Genomic DNA, 17,977 nt, shown 5'->3' on the forward strand with positions numbered 1-17,977 from the left:
TCTAAAAGTTTATCAGCATTTGAGAGCAATTTCATTTCTCTGTCTCCTTTCATGGATTCTGAGCCTTTCAAACACTGGAACTTCACGACCGAGCTCAGGCCCCAAAGCCATAAAGATGCTCAACCGGCAAAGCAGCTGCTACCCGCCTCCCCGCAAGCACTGAGCGCAGCCGGTGATTCCCACCGCGTCCCTGGCTCCTCATGGGCTAGCTCAATAGGGCAACGGCGCCGAGCCTCTTCCGTGTAGAGCGAACTACGGAGGAGATTCAGGGGGAAATTCTTACATAGTTAGCAAGGGAGCTGCTTCCTTGGAACAGAAGCCTACTGAAGAAGGCGCAACTCAGCCCAAAGTCTCATGTACCCACGGCGGATGAGAAAGTGTGTCTGCCCTGGAAAAGAAAGGTCCGTGCAAACTAGGCTGCTCCCATCTGAAGCACTGCCCACGCTCTGTGCCCCTGCTCGCGTTCCTAGGAAAGAACCAGTTACCCTCAACATAGTGGAAATGTACCACCTAGTGGCCAGGGCTGGAACTGTCACTCAACTAGCCCGAGAAAACCCCTCCTCAGAAGAGATTCTGAGCTTCGAAAGAAGCCTTCTTAACTGGCAGGTTACCACATCAAAGCGGTTCAGTTCCCCTGTAGTTTATAGGTAAACTGTAATTAATAATCTTGTGAAGAAAAGATGCCCTTTTTCCCCCATGAGATTTACAAAAATATGCTAAAAAATATTTCATAGCTTCTGGATGTGATAGGCTGGTTAAGCCTTCTAGCTATTAACACAGATATTTAAAAGTAATACTCAGATACTCTAATTTGAAAGGAAAAATGCTAAGAATTTTTCAATGTTTCAAAGGAAACCTTAAATAAAATGCATTTGAAATAACTGTCTTTCTTTCCATGAAAGGGTCTACAACAGATTTGTAAAGACTCAAAATATTTCTCACACTGAAACACACTGTTCAACACTTCCACTGTGTGTCAATGAGCCAGTCAACTGTGTTGAATCTGTTGAAGTGGAGTAAGGCTCTGAAAAATAAACATTTTACCTCAGAGCTGTTACAATTACTTGATTCCGTCTTAATACAGAACACAGATCTATACATTTTTCTTAAAGGAACCTGTAGTTTTATTAACTTTCCAGTACTCTTGCAAATACGTTACTAACAAAATTCAAACCAGAGCAACTACACACAAAAGTTTTGCAGTTTTCTTCAAGCGTCATATATAAAGACCAGGCTACAGAGATGGTGCACCCCAAAACGTACAGAGGGAAGTCAGGTAGAGAACTTTATTTAGCTGGAGAATGAAAACACATTCCACTTTCTGCAATCATGACTGAAAATCTTTTCAAGGCTGGAGATCCAAGTGATATACCAACTTAATCTAACACTAAAGTCATAGGAATTAAGCAGATTTTCAATCACTGCAGCTTTGTTCTAGTTTAAGTAAGTTCATATTTTTTACACTTGATCTTAGCCAAAAGGCCGAGAAGCGATGAGTTAAGTTTCAATTTTTCACAGAAAAAAATAAATTTCAGGCAAATAAAAACAAATTCCAGACAAGCATGTTTTTTTTTGTTTTGTTTTATTTTACCTTCATCAAGGCAGGCAAAGTACAGATGCTGTACATTAAAAACATACAAATACATTAGCCACAGCACATCAACTCCTACCGGCAAAGAGACTTCAAAGCACTGCTCCTCTCTGAAGCACATAACCACGGCTAAATGTACAAAGAGCCATCTGCTGGTCCCACGTAGCCAACGCCAATCAGCAAGACATCTATCAGCGTCCATATGCCCAGGCCGCCGAAGCTGAAGAGCTTGCCGAGGCCTTCCCGCCACTGGCCCAGGTAGAAACGGTCGGCTCCAAACCCACCGAGGGTGATGCTGCAAGAGCAAAGGGGTTATGGGAGGCGAGTCCATCAGCCACCCACCGGCCACAGCCAGCTGTGGCTCGATACCAGCACGAAGTCATGCATGGGAAAGGGCCTCAAATGATCACAACCCTTCGTGAGGGCACAAACGTCTACTTCCCAAATTCACAACACCAAATAATCATGGGCAAGAAGACTGTCTAAATGTCAAAGGTAAACATAAAATTTTTCGCTGTACTGAAATCTAATGTTTCTCTTTTAAAGAAAAGTAATCCATCCCTCTCATTGCTTTCGAGTCTTGAAAATGGCACATGCAGGGGAACAAAGCAGGGAGCCAGTTCAACAGGCAGGACACGAACATGGAGTCTGGAGGTGGGGTCGCGAGGAAGCCCACCACCAGGAGCTGCCCCAGATCAAGTCATCTGAACTGTCAGTCATCTCCAAAAATGGAGTGTTAAAAACAAGTGACTCTTAAGGTTCCTTCAAATTCTAAGATCTAACAATATTCCGACAACTTCTCATTGTACTTCTTTCAAGCTTCTTACAGGGAACATTTCCAAACATATAAAAGTAAGAGGTGAAGAGAATAGTAGCCCCAATCCGGCTCCACCACTGATCAGCATGTGGCCAGCCCTGCTGTGTCTCTACGCTCCCCCGCCCCTGTGCCAGAGTACTTTGAAGCAAACCCTGGCCATTATCCCATTCAGTGAATGTTCTGAAAGAAACTGTGTTGAGCTCTGAAAAGAAAACAGTTCTTATTTTTTAAAAGTCAAGTTGTGAAATACCACGGTAACTTAAGATGTGAAGAGCCGAAGGGGAGATGGGTGACAGGTGTACAGGAATGATCTACCTTTTCTGTAAGTCTCAGGTTATTCCAAAATAAAAAGATTATTTAAAAAAAATTAAAGAGTCCGTTGTTCATTTTAATTTGAACCACTGCTGACAAAGACGATGGCTAGTTATCAAATCTCATTTTTGGTTTATCGAATTTTCTACCTTGGACTATTCTTTTACTCTCCAGTTGGGCCTTCCCGCCAGGCAGGCTCTGCCCCTCCCCAGCCCAAACCCTAAAGCAGTGCTGTTCAACAAGGGGCACCTTGGGAGTCTCTGAAGACATTTTCGATTATCACCCCGTGGAGTGCCAGAGGCACCTAGCAAGTCCAGTCCAGGGATGGACTGCCCTACTGGCCCCAAAGCAAAGAATTATTTGGACTGGATGTCAGCAGTGACGAAGGTGAGAAACCCTTCAAGTGTCACACTACAGCCCACAGGGTCTCGGGCTCTAGCACCAAACCTTCAACTGTAGATGCCCTGACTTTTTAATTAGTGAATAACCAGCATCACACCTGCCCTTCCCTCTGGGGGTAGAAATTGGTAGTTTTTCCCCCAAACTGTTGAAAAGTTTAACAAATTCAAGCACATTTTTATGTTAAAATTCTAAGTCCACAGTTATCTCTGGATGGTGAAATTAGAGGTGATTTTTCATGTTTTATTTTATTTCAATCTTTCCAGTTTTTAGGATGGAGTATATGTTAGTTTTTATAATAAAGGATGAAGTTACTAAAAATTAAAACTACAAATCATAAACCCACCTATTTTAAATAGTATATACCATTTTACTGACTCACAGTAGTCAGGATGGGAATTCCTGACCAGTTCTAATCTATAATAATGACTCCAATGGGCATCTCTAGAACGTGTGGACATCTTGGGAGAAAAGCAAACATCCTGCCATTAATGTCCATGAAGGTTCTGGTCTGATCATCTAAATAACTTCTTGCAGCCATGTTTCCTAGGGCCTCCCTCACACAATGAAAGAATCTAAGCTTTCTAAGTTTCTCGAAGGAGAGACTCGGCTAAGCTCAACATCTGGAGGATTCCACTGATCCCCCGAAACCCGAACAGCATCCTTAACTTACTCGTAGCCAAGCTCACCTCAGAGCCAGAGCAGTAGACCACTTATAACCTCCAGTCCAGTTGCAGTACAGCATCTTTGGAAAAGTACGGTTACCTTAAAAAAAGAGAAAACACTCGGTATAAGAATATTCTTACAAAGAGACTACTGGCCTTGTAATTTAAAATCTAAAAGCCAACTCTCTCTACAGTAAGTAAAGTTTGCTACAGTGAATGGTAAAAAGTCAGTCCTTACCATCAATAAGCATACACTTAATGTTTAAGTCAGTTAAGTAAGCATTACAGCTCTAAGTACATGAAGCTATCAGGACTTGGGTGAAGTTTAGGGCAAACAAAACGGTATGGTCTTATTTATCAAACAGATAAATCAAGCAATGGGGAAAGGAGACAGAGCTCAGCCCAGGCACACAGAAACACTTCTTGTGGGACACAGGGCACACATAGATTGGAGACAACTGGCTATCCCTGTGGGGAAAAAAGGAGACCTGAGTCTACTTCACAACATACACCGAAACCAATTACACGCAGATTACAGGCCTCTCTGTGAAAGAGCAAATGTTCAACTTTTAAAAGAAAATATAGGAAATAAAAAGGCTATGGTTTAAAAAAAAAAAAAGTCAAGCTCTATCCAAAAGATACCCCAATAAAGTGGGGGAGGGGGGTTATTTAAAATCTGGGAAAGAATTTTAGGCACACTAAAAGGTTATTATCCAAAATATAAAAGAATTCCCAGAAATCTTTAAGAAAAAGACAATATTTTTGAAATAGTAAGTACTGGAGAGCATGTGCATCAAGAACAGTTATGCACCAATGGTGGCAAGGTAAACTGTTCAAGCATTTTGGAGAATAATACATGCTAGAGAGTATACTGCTAGACATGCTCCTGCACACGTGCAAGCAGGAGGTATGTACAAAAACTCTAAGAGCACCACACCCTGGGAGAGCAAAAAACTGTAAATAACCCAAATACATAGAAGAAAGAAACTATGATAGAATCTTACAACGGATTATTATACAGAAGCAAAAAACAGTAAGTAAATAAGACACATGGATCATCTTAGAGCCACAATGTTGAGAGGAAAAGAGAAAGGACAGACCATAAACAGACTACTATTTTACAGAAGTCTAAAACACGCTCTACTGACTAATGTCTCACATGTTATTATTTACATGTGCTAGAACTACACAAAATGTAAAGATCAGAAAGTTCATCCACAGGTGGTCCCTTCTCGAGAGCAGCCAGGGCAAGCTGGGGCAGGAGAGCACTCAGCTGTGATTGATGTCCGCACGCCGCTCTCGTCGGCTGTTTGGGGAAAACATTACTACGACATGTTATGCTTTACACCTTACACACTCTTTCTTTTGTTAGCAAACACTACATTTTAAAAGATACGAGAATTGCATATTTTCTGGATTTTTTTTTTTAGTTCATTGAGTTTATTTTTTATCTTTCAGTGGACATACCATGTTATATTAGTGTCAGGTGTGACAACACAGGAAGCAATTCAACAACTCTGGTACGCCACGCCGGCCACAAGTGTAGCTACCATCTGTCACCAGTGAGTTTATTAACGAGGCCTGCTGTAACCAGAAAGTGCCAATAAATGTTTCTGATTTAAACAGTTTAAATTTGGGGCGCCTGGGTGGCTCAGTCACTTAAGCGTCTGACTCTTGGTTTCGGCTCAGGTCGTGATGTCACGGTGCTGGGAATGAGCCTCACATTGGGCTCTGCGCTCAGTGCAGAATCTGCTTCAGATTCTTTCTCTTTCCTCACTCACGATACCCCTCTCTCAAATAAATAAAAATCTTAAAAATAAATAAATAGGGGCACCTGCGTGGCTCAGTCAGTTAAGTGTCTGCCTTTAGCTCAGTCACAATCTCATAGTCCTAGGATCGAGGCCCACACTGGAAGCCTGCTTTTCCCTCTGCCCCTCACTCTGCTTGTGCTCAATATCTCTCTCTCAAATAAATAAATAAAATCTTAAAAAAAATAATTTAAATTTCATTCTCAAACTGCTAATTAAAGTTCCATACATAAGCTTAAAGAAAAGTATTTTGCTCATGAATTTCCTTGAACTCCAACTCACCCAGGCAATGAATGTGGTCCCGCACGGTGCAGTTGGCCATGTAACGCTGCCGGGGACAGGACACTGTCATGCAGCTGGTGGAATTGGAACACTCGTAATCGGTTTCTGGAAGCTGCCAGCAAAACCTGCAAGTCATGTTGATGATGAAGTTCTTTTGGGATTTGAAGTCTTGATCCTGTATGCCAAAGGACACAGAACGAATCAATCATAATAGTTCATTAATATGTCAATAATAATACAAGGCACAAAGATCCTAAAAGACTTGTGAATAATACCAGCAGAAGGTGGGAGGAAAATAGGTACCAAACCAGTATGTAGGCAAAACAAACATACAGGGTAGGATCCTATCATCATAAAAACATACGCCCCAAAATATATATGCCTAAGGGGAAAAATCTACATAAATTTACATCAAAATAACAAAGGTTATTCCAGGATGGTAAGCGTATTTTACCACTTTCACTTGGCTAAATTTTTTCATAATTGAGCATGGGTACAAAAAGAAATTAAGGGAAAATGTATTTTATCAAGCTCCAGAGTCACAGGGAGCTGGAAGGACAGATGAGTACATCCATTCAAGGTCACTGAGCTGCCAGTTATGTGCAGAAACCCAGACTGGTGCTCCCAAAAGTACAACACATGGGCTGGTGGCCGAGTCTCAAATCCTCCCTAATATCCTCACCAGGGCCCAGGACCTCCTGGCCGCTACTGCTACTCCACACCTCCACTCAGTATAATCAACAAACAGGTCACCCCAGAAAGTCACTCTCTACTTTGAAAGAGCCACATGTAGAGACTCAACAAATGTTCACTGTTGGCACTAAGCTTTTAAGGCTGTAGATTTTTTTCACTTCAATTTAAAAAATCATTATTTTGTTTTCTCTTGTAAGAGTAGCACATGCTGCGTGTTGCACCTTTGGAAATTACAGGAAAAAGCCTGTAACCTCTTTAAAGAGAACAACTTTTTTTTTTAAAGATTTTATTTATTTGACACAGAGAGAGAGATCACAAGTAGGCAGGGAGGCAGGCAGAGAGAGAGAGGGAAACAGGCTCCTGCGGAGCAGAGTGCCCGATGCAGGGCTCGATCCCAGGACCCTGGGATCATGACCTGAGCCAAAGGCAGAGGCTTTAACCCACTGAGCCACCCAGGCACCCCTAGAGAGAACAACTTTTAATCTTCCATTTTTAATTCCTATAATACAGATTTATGTAAATGCAATTTTGAAAGTATTTTGTATACTTTTCCCCACTTGACATTTATAACGTAAGTTTTCAAAAAATCATTTTTAAATGGTCATCTCTGAAGTATTAATTTACTGATTTTTCTGATTAGTGCAAAACTGCATTTATGAATAACACCCAAACTGGGAGAGGCACCATTTGACTTAGGCAATTATCATTTGAAACATCTGCGTATACCTAGCAATGCACTGATGATGCATGCTTCTTATCAATTGTTTTTTTTTTTTTTTTAAGATTTAATTTATTTATTTAACAGAGAGAGAGAGAGAGATTACAAGTAGGCAGAGCAGCAGGCAGAGAGGGGAGGAAGCAGGCTCCCTGCCGAGCAGAGAGCCCGATGCGGGGCTCGATCCCAGGATCCTGAGATCATGACCTGAGCCAAAGGCAGAGGCTTAACCCGCTGAGCCACCCAGGTGCCCCTTATCAATTGTTTTTTAAAATAACATAATCCATGAACGTGGTAGATTCCCAGACGGAACAGGAGCAAGGGGGAAGCTGGTCCTGTCTAGCCATCAGCAGCCACTGCCCTCCCCAGCAGCAAGCCCTGCTTAGCTTCTGGCCTTCCGGGGAATCTATTCTATGCCTGAGCACCTTTATGTCTGATATATTTCTTTTTTTTTTTTTTAATTTAACTTATCCCCTAATATTCACTTTTCACTGAATTCTGAAGCTATCAGTAGGTATCTCAAGAGCTGCTTAGTTCTTTTTCACAGTTGCTATTTATTTCACTTCATAGTGAATCATAAACAGTTCCTTCTTGGACATTAAGCTTGTTTTAAATCTTCTGTCCAGGTGAACAATGCAGCTAAGAATATCCCCAGGCATATTTATTTGAATCCATGTATAGTACTAAGATAAATTCCTAGATATGGAATTGCTGGGTCGAAAGATACACACATCTGTAAGTTTCACAGGTCTGACAACTGCCTACAAGAGGGTGACCAATCTGCCCACCCACTAATAAGACAGAGTAGTGTCCCTTATGTCCTCATGAACTCAGTGCGTTACCAAGCTTTTTTACTTCTTTGCCAATCTGAGAGGTTTAAAAACACATCATTTATACTTCTTTAATTATGAGAAAAATTAAACATTTTTCCATTTGTTGAAAGCCTATTTGAATTTCCCTTCCTATGAACCTTCTACCGATGCCCTCATACCATTTTTCTACAGCTGTCATCTTTTCCTCATTAGCTTTTAGGAAATCTTATTATATATTACAGATATTAGTGCATTATTTGCCACAAGTGTGAGAAACACTTTTTCCTAGTTTGCCATTGATCTTTTGCCTTTATGCTTTTTTACGTCATTTTTAGCAGTCGAATGTATCAATTCTTTCTTTTATGGCTTCTAAATTTTATTTCATACTTAGAAAAACATTTCCTACTTTGAGATTACAGTGTAACTATCAAGCTTTCTCTGCTACCTTGTGGCTTCATTTTATTACATTAAACCTCTAATCTCTCTGAATTTATTTTGGACAGGAGAAGTATTCCACTTTTTCCCCCATAGCGACCAGAGCATTCCAGCATGGACTGAATCCATCTTCACTCTGGAGAAGTACAGACCCCCTCAAAAGCTTACACATGGTAAAGAGATGTTAGCTTTCCCTCCCTGAAACAGCTGTCATTACTAAGAACCCCGAACCCATGGGAAGGCATTACACCCGCTTCAGATACACTAGCAGTCTGATAGCTTCTCTGAGTAATGCAAAACAACATTTCTGACGAGCACATTTCCAGCAGACATCAACTGGCTGGGCAGTTACCACCGTAACTGGAGCAGGGGCGATCGGACACGGCAGGGGATGCAGGGTTTTTACACTTCTTTCTATAAAAGAATCCAGGTCACTTCCCTTAGCCTGGGGGTCCTTATTCAGCATGTCCAGAGAAGGACTAGAAGAGTTCATTTTTTTTGCCACTTAAGTTCAAAAGAAGAGGGGGCAGGGAGGCACCTGAGTGCATGCACGTGCAGGTGAGTGAAAAGAAGCATCTGCATGCTTGCACCTGATGGTCGTGGATGATTCTTTCCGGAAATGGTAACTTATTTACCAAGAAGAGACCCTACAGATCTTTATAAAACAAATGAAGAAAACACACGTGACTTGCCCTGGCTCACCAGGCAACAGCGGTCCCAGGCACGCTCTAGGCAGCCAATTCACGTATTCTCCTGCTCTCCACTTTCAAGAACAGACCATGCTCTCTTTGGCACATTTCCAAGTCCTACCTCTGAGGACGGGGTACTTGGGCTTTGACAGGACTCAGGGTCACTGGCCAGGAGAGGAGGAAAGAAAAAGTCCCGCCCAGGACACATCTTAGCCAGGGGCTGAGGACGGCAGCAGGCACCATGACCAAGGAGTTCAGAAACTTCCCTTAAGCTCTGCAACTTCTCTCTACCTTTGTTATTTTTCCTATCTTCTGCTATCTCCTACTAAATGAAACAGTTTATGTTGGAAACATCTAAAGAAGGAAGAACCCAAGAATCCCATCTCACTCAGTAACCAGTGCTGGGAGTGAACATCAAAGCCCGCTGAGGCAAACCACAATTCTGGAAAAGTTCCCCCGGACCGTCAGAATTTTCCCATTCTTCACAAAGTACCTACTATCTGTCAGACCCATGAGATAACATTTTTAACTTTTTCATTGGAGTATAGCTGACACACAGTGCTACATTAGTTTCAGGTAGAAAGAACATTTTTAAAAACCTCCAAATTAGTAAGCTTCACTATCAGGTAACTAGGGAGAATACTATACACAAGATTCAGCCACAAAGACTAATTATTCAAGGGCAGTCAAGAACACCATCTGGCACTTAAGCTCAATTTTCCAGTGTGCTTATACAAAATATAAAACAATAATACTTAAGTTCCTGAAAACTAAATTCAGACACTGACAGCACAAAATCTTATTTCCCCTTGCCCCCCTCACAGATACTACACTTCACCAGGAAAATTACAGAAAGAGTGTAAGGGTGTAAGAAACTTTCCAATCAGGCCCTCCACAGAGCAAGTTCTGAAGACTGGAGGGGAAGGTACCCCGTTCAAGTGACAGACTCCATACCACATCCTCTCTTGCCAAGTCAAAAGAGATCTGCAAGAGAGGACGTGGTATGGAATCTGTTTCTTCTTCCACGATCACTTCCCAAAAAAGTAGGGTTTCACAGAAACACTTTAGGAAAAGCTGTTCTGGGCCCATCTGCTCATTTCCCTCATTTAACAAGAGACAGATTAATAAGCCACACTGCCAGTTTCGGCAAGGCCAAGAGTAAAACACTACTTCATTAATCATTTCTACACTTCCTCTCACCCAGCAGGTGAGTGCAATAGAGGGAGTGTGCAATAATTTACCCGGTCCAGTTTAAAAATGCAGGTACCTGGGGCGCCTGGGTGGCTCAGAGGGTTAAGCCTCTGCCTTCGGCTCAGGTCGTGGTCCCAGGGTCCTGGGATTGAGCCCCGCATCAGACTCTCTGCTCAGTGGGGAGCCTGCTTCTCCCTCTCTCTCTGCCTGCTGCTCTGCCTACTTGTGATCTCTGTCAAATAAATAAATAAAATCTTTAAAAAAATAAAAATGCAGGTACCTGAGTCTCCCTGCCCTATGCACAGTTAGCAGGCCTGGGGCTGGTTCCAGGAGTGATTCTAAAGGCAGCCAGAGTGATGCAGCTTGGAAGCAGGCATCCCTAGAGCACTCAATGGAACACCAACTATTAAAGCCTTCCTAGGCCCCTTCCTGTCTGGCAAAATATCAAGAGATAGGATATAGGTGTGATGACTGTAATAGGGTCATTTCTAATAGGCAACAGTGCACGTGAGCCTTTTCTATTTCTGACTTTCTGTAAGGAGTCTGATAATTGTTCCAATTTCTCATGTCGAGAAATTGCCATTTGAACCCTGGTAACCAAACCTCGCCTGGAAATGGAAGCTTCAGTATTCTGATCACGTTACTTTTGCTCCTAAAATATTATCTGTGGAATGCAGAGCGCTCTCTTTCAGGATTTCCCCCACAGTCAAGTCTAAACTGTACTTAGAGCTTGAGGTTTATGGTGAGTTTATTTCAAATTAGTAAGTAGCAGTACTTACAACACAGGTAACAGAAGGTTTGACCGTGCAGTCAAAGGTGACAGGCTTCCCATAGACACAGGAGAAATTTGTCTTGCATTCTACACAGTCTGCAGGAAGTTTGCTACACAAACCATTACTTGGACACTTCATCACATAAGGTGGGATATCAGTACTTTCTGTGAAAAGTAAGAGAGAAGCTTATTCTCATATAACATTGATCAGCACCGCAGGAAAAAACAATTTCCTAGGGTAAGGGACACGATTGCTAGCAATGAAATACTGCGCTGGAATGGAAAATGACAAGGTTGGAGTCAGAGACACCTGCAATTAAAGCAAGGTTCTGCCACCAAGTTGTGTGAGCCGAGGCAAGAGTTCAACAGCTAAGTACAAAGAATTTAATTACTGCCCCCCAAAGAGCATGAAAATCAAAGGTACTTATGTACATACAATGTATACACAAAGTTGGATGTAAGTTTGGGCCTCAAAAAAATCTACTCTATAACAAGATGAAAAATTAAGGCTTAGAGAGGGTAAGGTTTGTTCATGATCACGGAGTGAAAAAACTGGAACCATGACCCAAATCTCTGTTTCTAATCCAGTATTCTTTTCATCTGAATTCACGGATTTGGTAATCACAACACTGACCCTCCAAAGTAAATCACTCAGTACAACAGGGTACCAACCTTTAGAAAATGTTCGCCATCATTATTCTACACTGGTACTTCAAAAAGCCTTAATTTGCTAGTACCACTTACAGTTTTATACCACCCATGTCCAACACACTTCTTCATATTAATAACTTGTTCAGTGGGTTGTCATTTTTTCCCCAGACCACCTTACCAGGAGGACAATATATTTTTATCAATTAAGAGAATGATCATTTCCAGATATTCCTGGGGGAGGAAGAGATGCTTTCAAAAATGTCCAAAAGAATAAAAAATTCTTGTGCTTTCTCTATAATCTGTGCTTTAAAATTCAAGTATGGGGGTGCCTGGGTTGCTCAGTGGGTTAAGCCTCTGCCTTCAGCTCAGGTCATGATCTCAGGGTCCTGGGATCAAGCCCTACATCGGGCTCTCTGCTCAGCAGGGAGCCTGCTTCCCTCCCTCTCTCTGCCTGCCTCTCTGCCTACTTGTGATCTCTCTGTCAAATAAATAAATAAAATCTTTAAAAAAAAAATTTCAAGTATACTCCCATCTTGTAGTCTTAACATCCAAATAACAATCAGTAAAATACCTCTGTCAGTTTCAATTCATTCAAATAATGGAACTTTAATAGGACGAACTATAAAGACAAAGGTTCTTTTTAGCAAAACACACTAAGACTCATTTAAAACTGATCCAACTTAAAGTCATGGATTATGTAGTCAATTCTACAAAATAACATTTTTTCTTTTCTTTTATTCTGATTACGTGGCTGAAGTTGGATACTTAGAAATCATAAAAGCCAAAATGACTTTAGAGGGCCAGGCTAACTTCACCACCTTAATGATGAGGAAAGCAATGCTGAAGGGGTGAATTAATTTGCTCAAGCTCCCAGTAGCTCAAGCACACCTAGAGTCCAAGTCTTAATTCTGTCTGTGATCCTTCCATTTCATACAGCCTTGGGAGGAGCCTCTCATGTCCAGGAATGATGGGGCTTAAAAAGAAAAAGAAATTTTCTAAAGGGAAAGAAGCACTAAGGTCGAAGGTGATCTTGATGAACGAGGCGGAAAAATAATAAAGAGATAGAAATGAGGAATGTGGAACTGGAAAAAAAAAAGATGAGGCTGGAACGTCAAAAGGTATTGCAATATCAAGACAGTCTACAGAAAAACATCTGTGTGTCTGTCTTTAGTTCACGTAACCTGAAATACAATAAAAATTTCAAAAAAACTGGAAAGTTATTTTATCTAAAAAGAGAAGAAAGAAACCACTAGATATAAATATACACATTTACTAGAATAGAAAATGTCTAGTACCTGCTGCCCTGGGAACTACTGTGAAAGTACGTGTTGGGCCCGGATCCTTTATTGACTGAGCCAGCGGCTGCGACTGCTCTAAATTTAAGGATCCTACAATTAGAGAAACATGTTATCCTGGGACAGGAAAACCTTGGTTTGTGTGGTTGAGACGCAAGGTCCACACCAGGCCAATAACTGCTCATGAACACCTCACAGCTTGACTGCCCAGAAAACTAAACAAAGAAACGCCAATGGGGTCGACACCAATTTGGATCGATGGGCAACGAGGGAACAAAGCGTGGTATCGGGTTCCAGGTCCGCTTCCCCCGCCGACACCCGAGCTCTCGGTCCCCCACGCCAGGGCTCATTAGCCGAGTTCGGAGGCTCCGGGGTCCTTGAGGGGAGGCGCGGCCGCGGAGAGGGCGGCCAGGACCCCCAGAAGACGGAGCTGAAGCGACCTGCCGCCCCGCGCCCGGCACTCAGCCTCCGCCCTCCGCCCGCGGGCCTAGCGCGGACGCTTCCCGCAGCTCCCCGGGGCCTCGCTACCGCTCAGCCCGACCCCGCGTGGACCCCGGCCTTTAACTCACCCCCGCCCGACAAGATGTAGAACTGGGAGAGGAACAGCAACACCCGGCACAGGCGGCGCAGCGCCCACAAAGGGACCGCTGCAGCCGCCATCTCGCCGGCGCGCGCACTTCCGGGCCGGGAGGCGGGACTAGGCGGAGGGGCGGGGCGCCGGCGCGGGCCGTGGGGGCGTGAGCAGGCGCGTCCCCGGGGAGCCCAGGGCGCAGGCGCATATCCAGGTTCGCTCGGGGTCTGCGGAGTGGCGTCGGTTGTGGTCTCCGCAGCTGGGGTGCAGGTGAGGGGCCGCGACGCTGAGGTTGTTTGCTTCCCCAGAGTTCCCCACGGACGAGGCGCTGCCTTCTCCTTCCGTGGCTAGCGACTGGGGGAGGTCACCCGGGACCGAAATTCACGCCTGAAGTGGCTGCAGTCAGAGGCGCGCAGATTGGGAGGTTGGCCATCAAGTATACAGAGAGGTTGAAAACTGCTGGGTACTCTGCGAAGGTGGTGATGACGTATTTGACTGCATATCGAGACGGTACTTATTTGCATATGAAGGAATTGTGGCACAAACCCAGTAAGGGAAGTGACACCCCCACCCCCCACCCCGCGCTGCGACAGGCAGCCCCAAAGGACGCCACCCTTTTCTGCGTTGCGGACCTGCTCATGCCCAGCCAGCATCTCTCTGTGGTCAGCTGTGGGTGTCACCACTAGCCAACTCTTTAAAGACGCTTCCAGAAATTTCCTCCGAGCCTGGGAGAGGACAGTAAATTTACCTGGCAAGTATTCAGGTCCAGAGGTACTGGGACGAGAACCCTGGGATATGAAAGGAGGGTCCAAAGCACGGGCCCCTCCTTGGAGAAGGCCAGCCTTGGGGAGGGGAGCTGCACCCCCAGGCCTCTGGCTCCCTGTGTGCTCAGATGGCCGACTGCGCCTATTTTGGTCAGAGCCTACTTTGTCCTGTGATGCTGACTTGCGTTCCTCCTTCCCACCCCCCTGCCACAAGACTCTTTGGGGGGTCTTCTGACTCCCCACTCCTTCCCTAGCAGTTTTGATGAATGAAGAGAATATACTGAATGGTGTCTGGCACACAGTAAGCCCTCAATAAATATTACCTTAAAAATTATATCACACAGTTTGCACCTCTTAGTACCATACAGGTCTGATACATAATACAGTTTTGTTTACTGTTTAGGATGCTAAATAAGATGTTGAGAAGGGAGAGCATGTCTTAGATTCATATTGAATTCCACAGCATCTAGCCAGATAAAACGCCCAATAAATACTTCTTGATTGGTAGCTAAATTCTCTATTGGCCTAAAGCTATTTCAATTTGGTTTTGAGCAGTAAGGCATTCCTCTCAGTTAAAATCAGAAATCCATTTGAATTTTGTGGAACGGAGTGAAGGAAACTCCATTTAAGATGGAGCCAGGAGGCCAGAAGGGGGAGCTCCCGTGCCCTACCATTCCTAATGGACTACAGAATTGCACTACAAGACAGGCACCTTGCATCCCCAGCAGGAAGAGCCTGTACTCTATGACCCCAGCAAGAGGACCAAAGATTTTCTCTTTGCGGGGGGGGGGGGGGGGGGGGGGGGGAGAAGGGGGCGTCCAGCCAATGAAAAGATGAAAAGCCGCTACACTTCAACTCCCAGTTTACTCTGGTGGACTTTTTGTTTATAACAGCCCTTCCCAACTCCCCTGTGCCCCTTCACTCTATGAAAGAGCAGCCTTCCCTCCTTTGTTATCCAGACTTGTCTATGGTTTTGGGATAGCTTACATGTCTCAAAATAAAATTATCTGCTATTCCCAAATGAACCCATTTTTGCTGGTAAAATAAGGACAGTTTTATTTTTAAGGTTAACAGTGTAAATCAGTAGAATGTCATCTCATGAAAAAAGTAATTTACCTTTAGGGGAGCAGCTTACTGTGGTATAAGCTCATAGCTGAAATACTGGAAACACTGTGTGCTGCCTTTTATTTAAGAATTTATTTTTTCTACAGATGAACAATTGTCAATTAGAAGCATTAAAACCCAACTCAACCTACACTGCAAACAACAGTAGATTATACAACACTGAATTTGAGGTTCTGAGTCCTTTGTCAGTAATCCAATATTTAGTACTAGCTGCTGCTTTTGTGGCTGTTGGTTAATTAAAACAAATTAAGTGACGATTCCAGTTTTGGAGAGAAAGTTTCCGTGTGAACTTTAGTAAAAGAACTGTAAAAATACCTGAGATGTATTGTCCTAGAAAATAAGATTTTCCCTTATATTTAAGAAAGCTTTGCAGGTTTTAATTTGAAGACTATTTTTTGAAAACCACAATCTCAGTAATGACCTCTCCTAATCTTCATATCCTAGTATTACCCTCTTTCAATAAATAACATTTCCCACTTAAGGCTCTCAGGGCATTTGGGAAATTAAGAATTTCCCAAGCTTGTCCTCGTATTGTCCTCAGACACATTAATGAACTAAACTTTTATATCAGCTACTCATTCATTGTCTCCTTTCTCACTGTGCCCACCAGTGAGTCAAAAGTTCTTAGAAGGGACGCCTGGGTGGCTCAGTTGGTTAGGCAGCTGCCTTCGGCTTGGGTCATGATCCCAGGCTCCTGGGATCGAGTCCCACATCGGGCTCCTTGCTCAGCGGGGAGCCTGCTTCCCTCTCTGCCTCTGCCTGCAGCTCTGCCTGCTTGTGTTCTCCCTCTCTCTCTCTCTCTGACAAATAAGTAAAGAAAAAAATCTTAAAAAAAAAAAAAGTTCTTAGAAGTAGTACCACTGGTAAAGAAAAATGCATTTTTAAGGGTCAAAACAAGGTTATACAGAAGCAAGTACAGGAAAGAACTTCAAAAGTCTTCCTCAGCATTTAGTGTACGTGATTTCTTGAGATTCTTCAACTTATCAATGGCAGAAGCTACAGAAATCTCTCCATGAATTTTGTTGTCTCTTGTTCGAACATTTACAGCATTATTTGTCTTTTCCTTTTCTCCAACCACTGTGGAAAAGAAAGGGTAATAAACATATTTTAAATAAGTGGTTTATTAAATAGTAAGTCAGCAGTCATATGACACATGTCTTACTGAGTTCTTCTTCAGTATTAATCTCTAATTATCAATCTAACGACCATGAAGTCATCCTCTGATAGTATGTTTCTTGAGAGAAGGAATGACTTCTAACCCCCTCTCCTCTTGTCCACTTGCACGAACACATATTGTGGTCTTAGGGTACAAAATGGAGCAGGGAGGTCTAACAGATCCCCTGACTCTATGTGCCATATGGGTAGGCACCAGACCCAGGCCCAACAGGCAACCAAAATTTTCTGGAATATACATAGAAAGTTTCTCTCTGGTGCCCCTTCCTGTGGGATGATGCAGGCTTGTCTCTTGCCATGTGGAAGGAAGAAATTGGTGACCAGCTAAGGGGAATATAGTGGATAATCAAGAGAAGCATAAAGAACCAGAGCAAAGTAGGAGCTAGAAATGAGGAAAACAGTCCCGATAAAGGTTGAGTAACTTCCTCCAGTTACTCTCCTAATGGTCTGGCTATTTAATTCTGCCATCTGTGTCATGAGATATCTCATTACCCTTCCAGTAAATTCCATCTTTGTCTAAGTCAGTGTGAAAGTTCTGTCACCAGAAGGAGCCTGACTGAACCATCCCAGTATCTACTACACAGTCAAACACTTTTGATGCATATTTATTTTACCTTCTACAGAACCACTCAACTTACTGGAGATAATAATATCATGCCTGGAGGCAGCCAGGATCAGCTTCTCTTGATTTCTGAATCATTTTAAAGTCAAAATTTTAGATGCTGCACCCAAGTACTCATATGTCTTAAGGGCACTTTTTCACTTAAATTCTTTTCTTTCAATCACCTTAAATTTGGCATCTTTCCCACTGATTAATCCCAAAGATTTGTAATAAATCAGAAAAGTGAGGGAGGATATTTGAGGCCTGTCACATGACTGAAACATAAAGAGCGTAATTCTACAGATGAAATCATTTTCATGTTTTTTTCTTTGTTGAGTTGAGATGTTAACTACTGCTAGTGATATCATCCCACAGGACTCATGTGAGGTTTTACAACTCTTCTTCCAGAAAACCACAAAGAGTATTTAAGAACAGCTAACTAGGAACACCGTGGGCTGTTCTTTGTGGACAGGTAATAAATTGTCATAATCACATAGTTGTACCATGTTGATGTAGTTATTCCATTCCCATGGTTATACCATACTCACATAGTTTATACTATGTTCAGAGAGTTAAACCATTTTGTTTTTTTGGAATTAAAGTGGAAAAAACCCCA

The 17,977-nt window shown here is 42.9% G+C and overlaps 2 protein-coding genes across 4 annotated transcripts in view; both read right to left on the minus strand.

The window, feature by feature from the left end:
* Positions 1 to 1,580: 1,580 nt before the first annotated feature.
* Positions 1,581 to 13,807, minus strand: TM2D3 (TM2 domain containing 3). 2 transcript variants are annotated; one of them, XM_080808145.1, is made up of 6 exons: positions 13,697 to 13,796; positions 13,128 to 13,220; positions 11,189 to 11,346; positions 5,875 to 6,049; positions 3,809 to 3,884; positions 1,581 to 1,886 (listed from the first exon to the last, which is right to left on the minus strand). In XM_080808145.1, the coding sequence occupies exons 1-6, from the start codon at positions 13,785 to 13,787 to the stop codon at positions 1,721 to 1,723; spliced, it is 759 nt and encodes a 252-aa protein (XP_080664271.1). In that variant the 5' UTR covers positions 13,788 to 13,796; the 3' UTR covers positions 1,581 to 1,720. The 2 variants fall into 2 exon arrangements, with proteins under 2 accessions (XP_080664271.1, XP_080664272.1); XM_080808146.1 differs by lacking the exon at positions 13,128 to 13,220 and having other exon boundaries at positions 13,697 to 13,807.
* Positions 13,808 to 15,496: 1,689 nt separating this feature from the next.
* Positions 15,497 to 17,977, minus strand: part of TARS3 (threonyl-tRNA synthetase 3) — a 61,962-nt gene continuing 59,481 nt past the window's right edge. The window contains exon 19 of one of the 2 annotated variants that reach the window (XM_080807414.1): positions 15,497 to 16,664. In XM_080807414.1, coding sequence (XP_080663540.1) covers positions 16,516 to 16,664 — 149 coding nt within the window. In that variant the 3' untranslated portion in view covers positions 15,497 to 16,515. The remainder of the gene's footprint in view (positions 16,665 to 17,977) is intronic. The other variant, XR_013967055.1, reaches the window with a different exon arrangement.

The sequence above is a fragment of the Martes martes genome (assembly GCF_963455335.1).
Source record: "Martes martes genome assembly, chromosome: 7".
In the NCBI taxonomy this organism is placed as follows: Eukaryota; Metazoa; Chordata; class Mammalia; order Carnivora; family Mustelidae; genus Martes; species Martes martes.

Coding starts and splice junctions, on each gene's coding strand:
- TM2D3 (XM_080808145.1), bottom strand. CDS start 13,787: ATGGCGGCTGCAGCGGTCCCTTTGTGGGCGCTGCGCCGCCTGTGCCGG. Junction 13,221..13,696: donor CTACATCTTGTCGGGCGGGG/GTGAGTTAAAGG, acceptor CTCTAATTGTAG/GATCCTTAAATTTAGAGCAG. Junction 1,887..3,808: donor TCTACTGCTCTGGCTCTGAG/GTGAGCTTGGCT, acceptor TTGCTCTTGCAG/CATCACCCTCGGTGGGTTTG.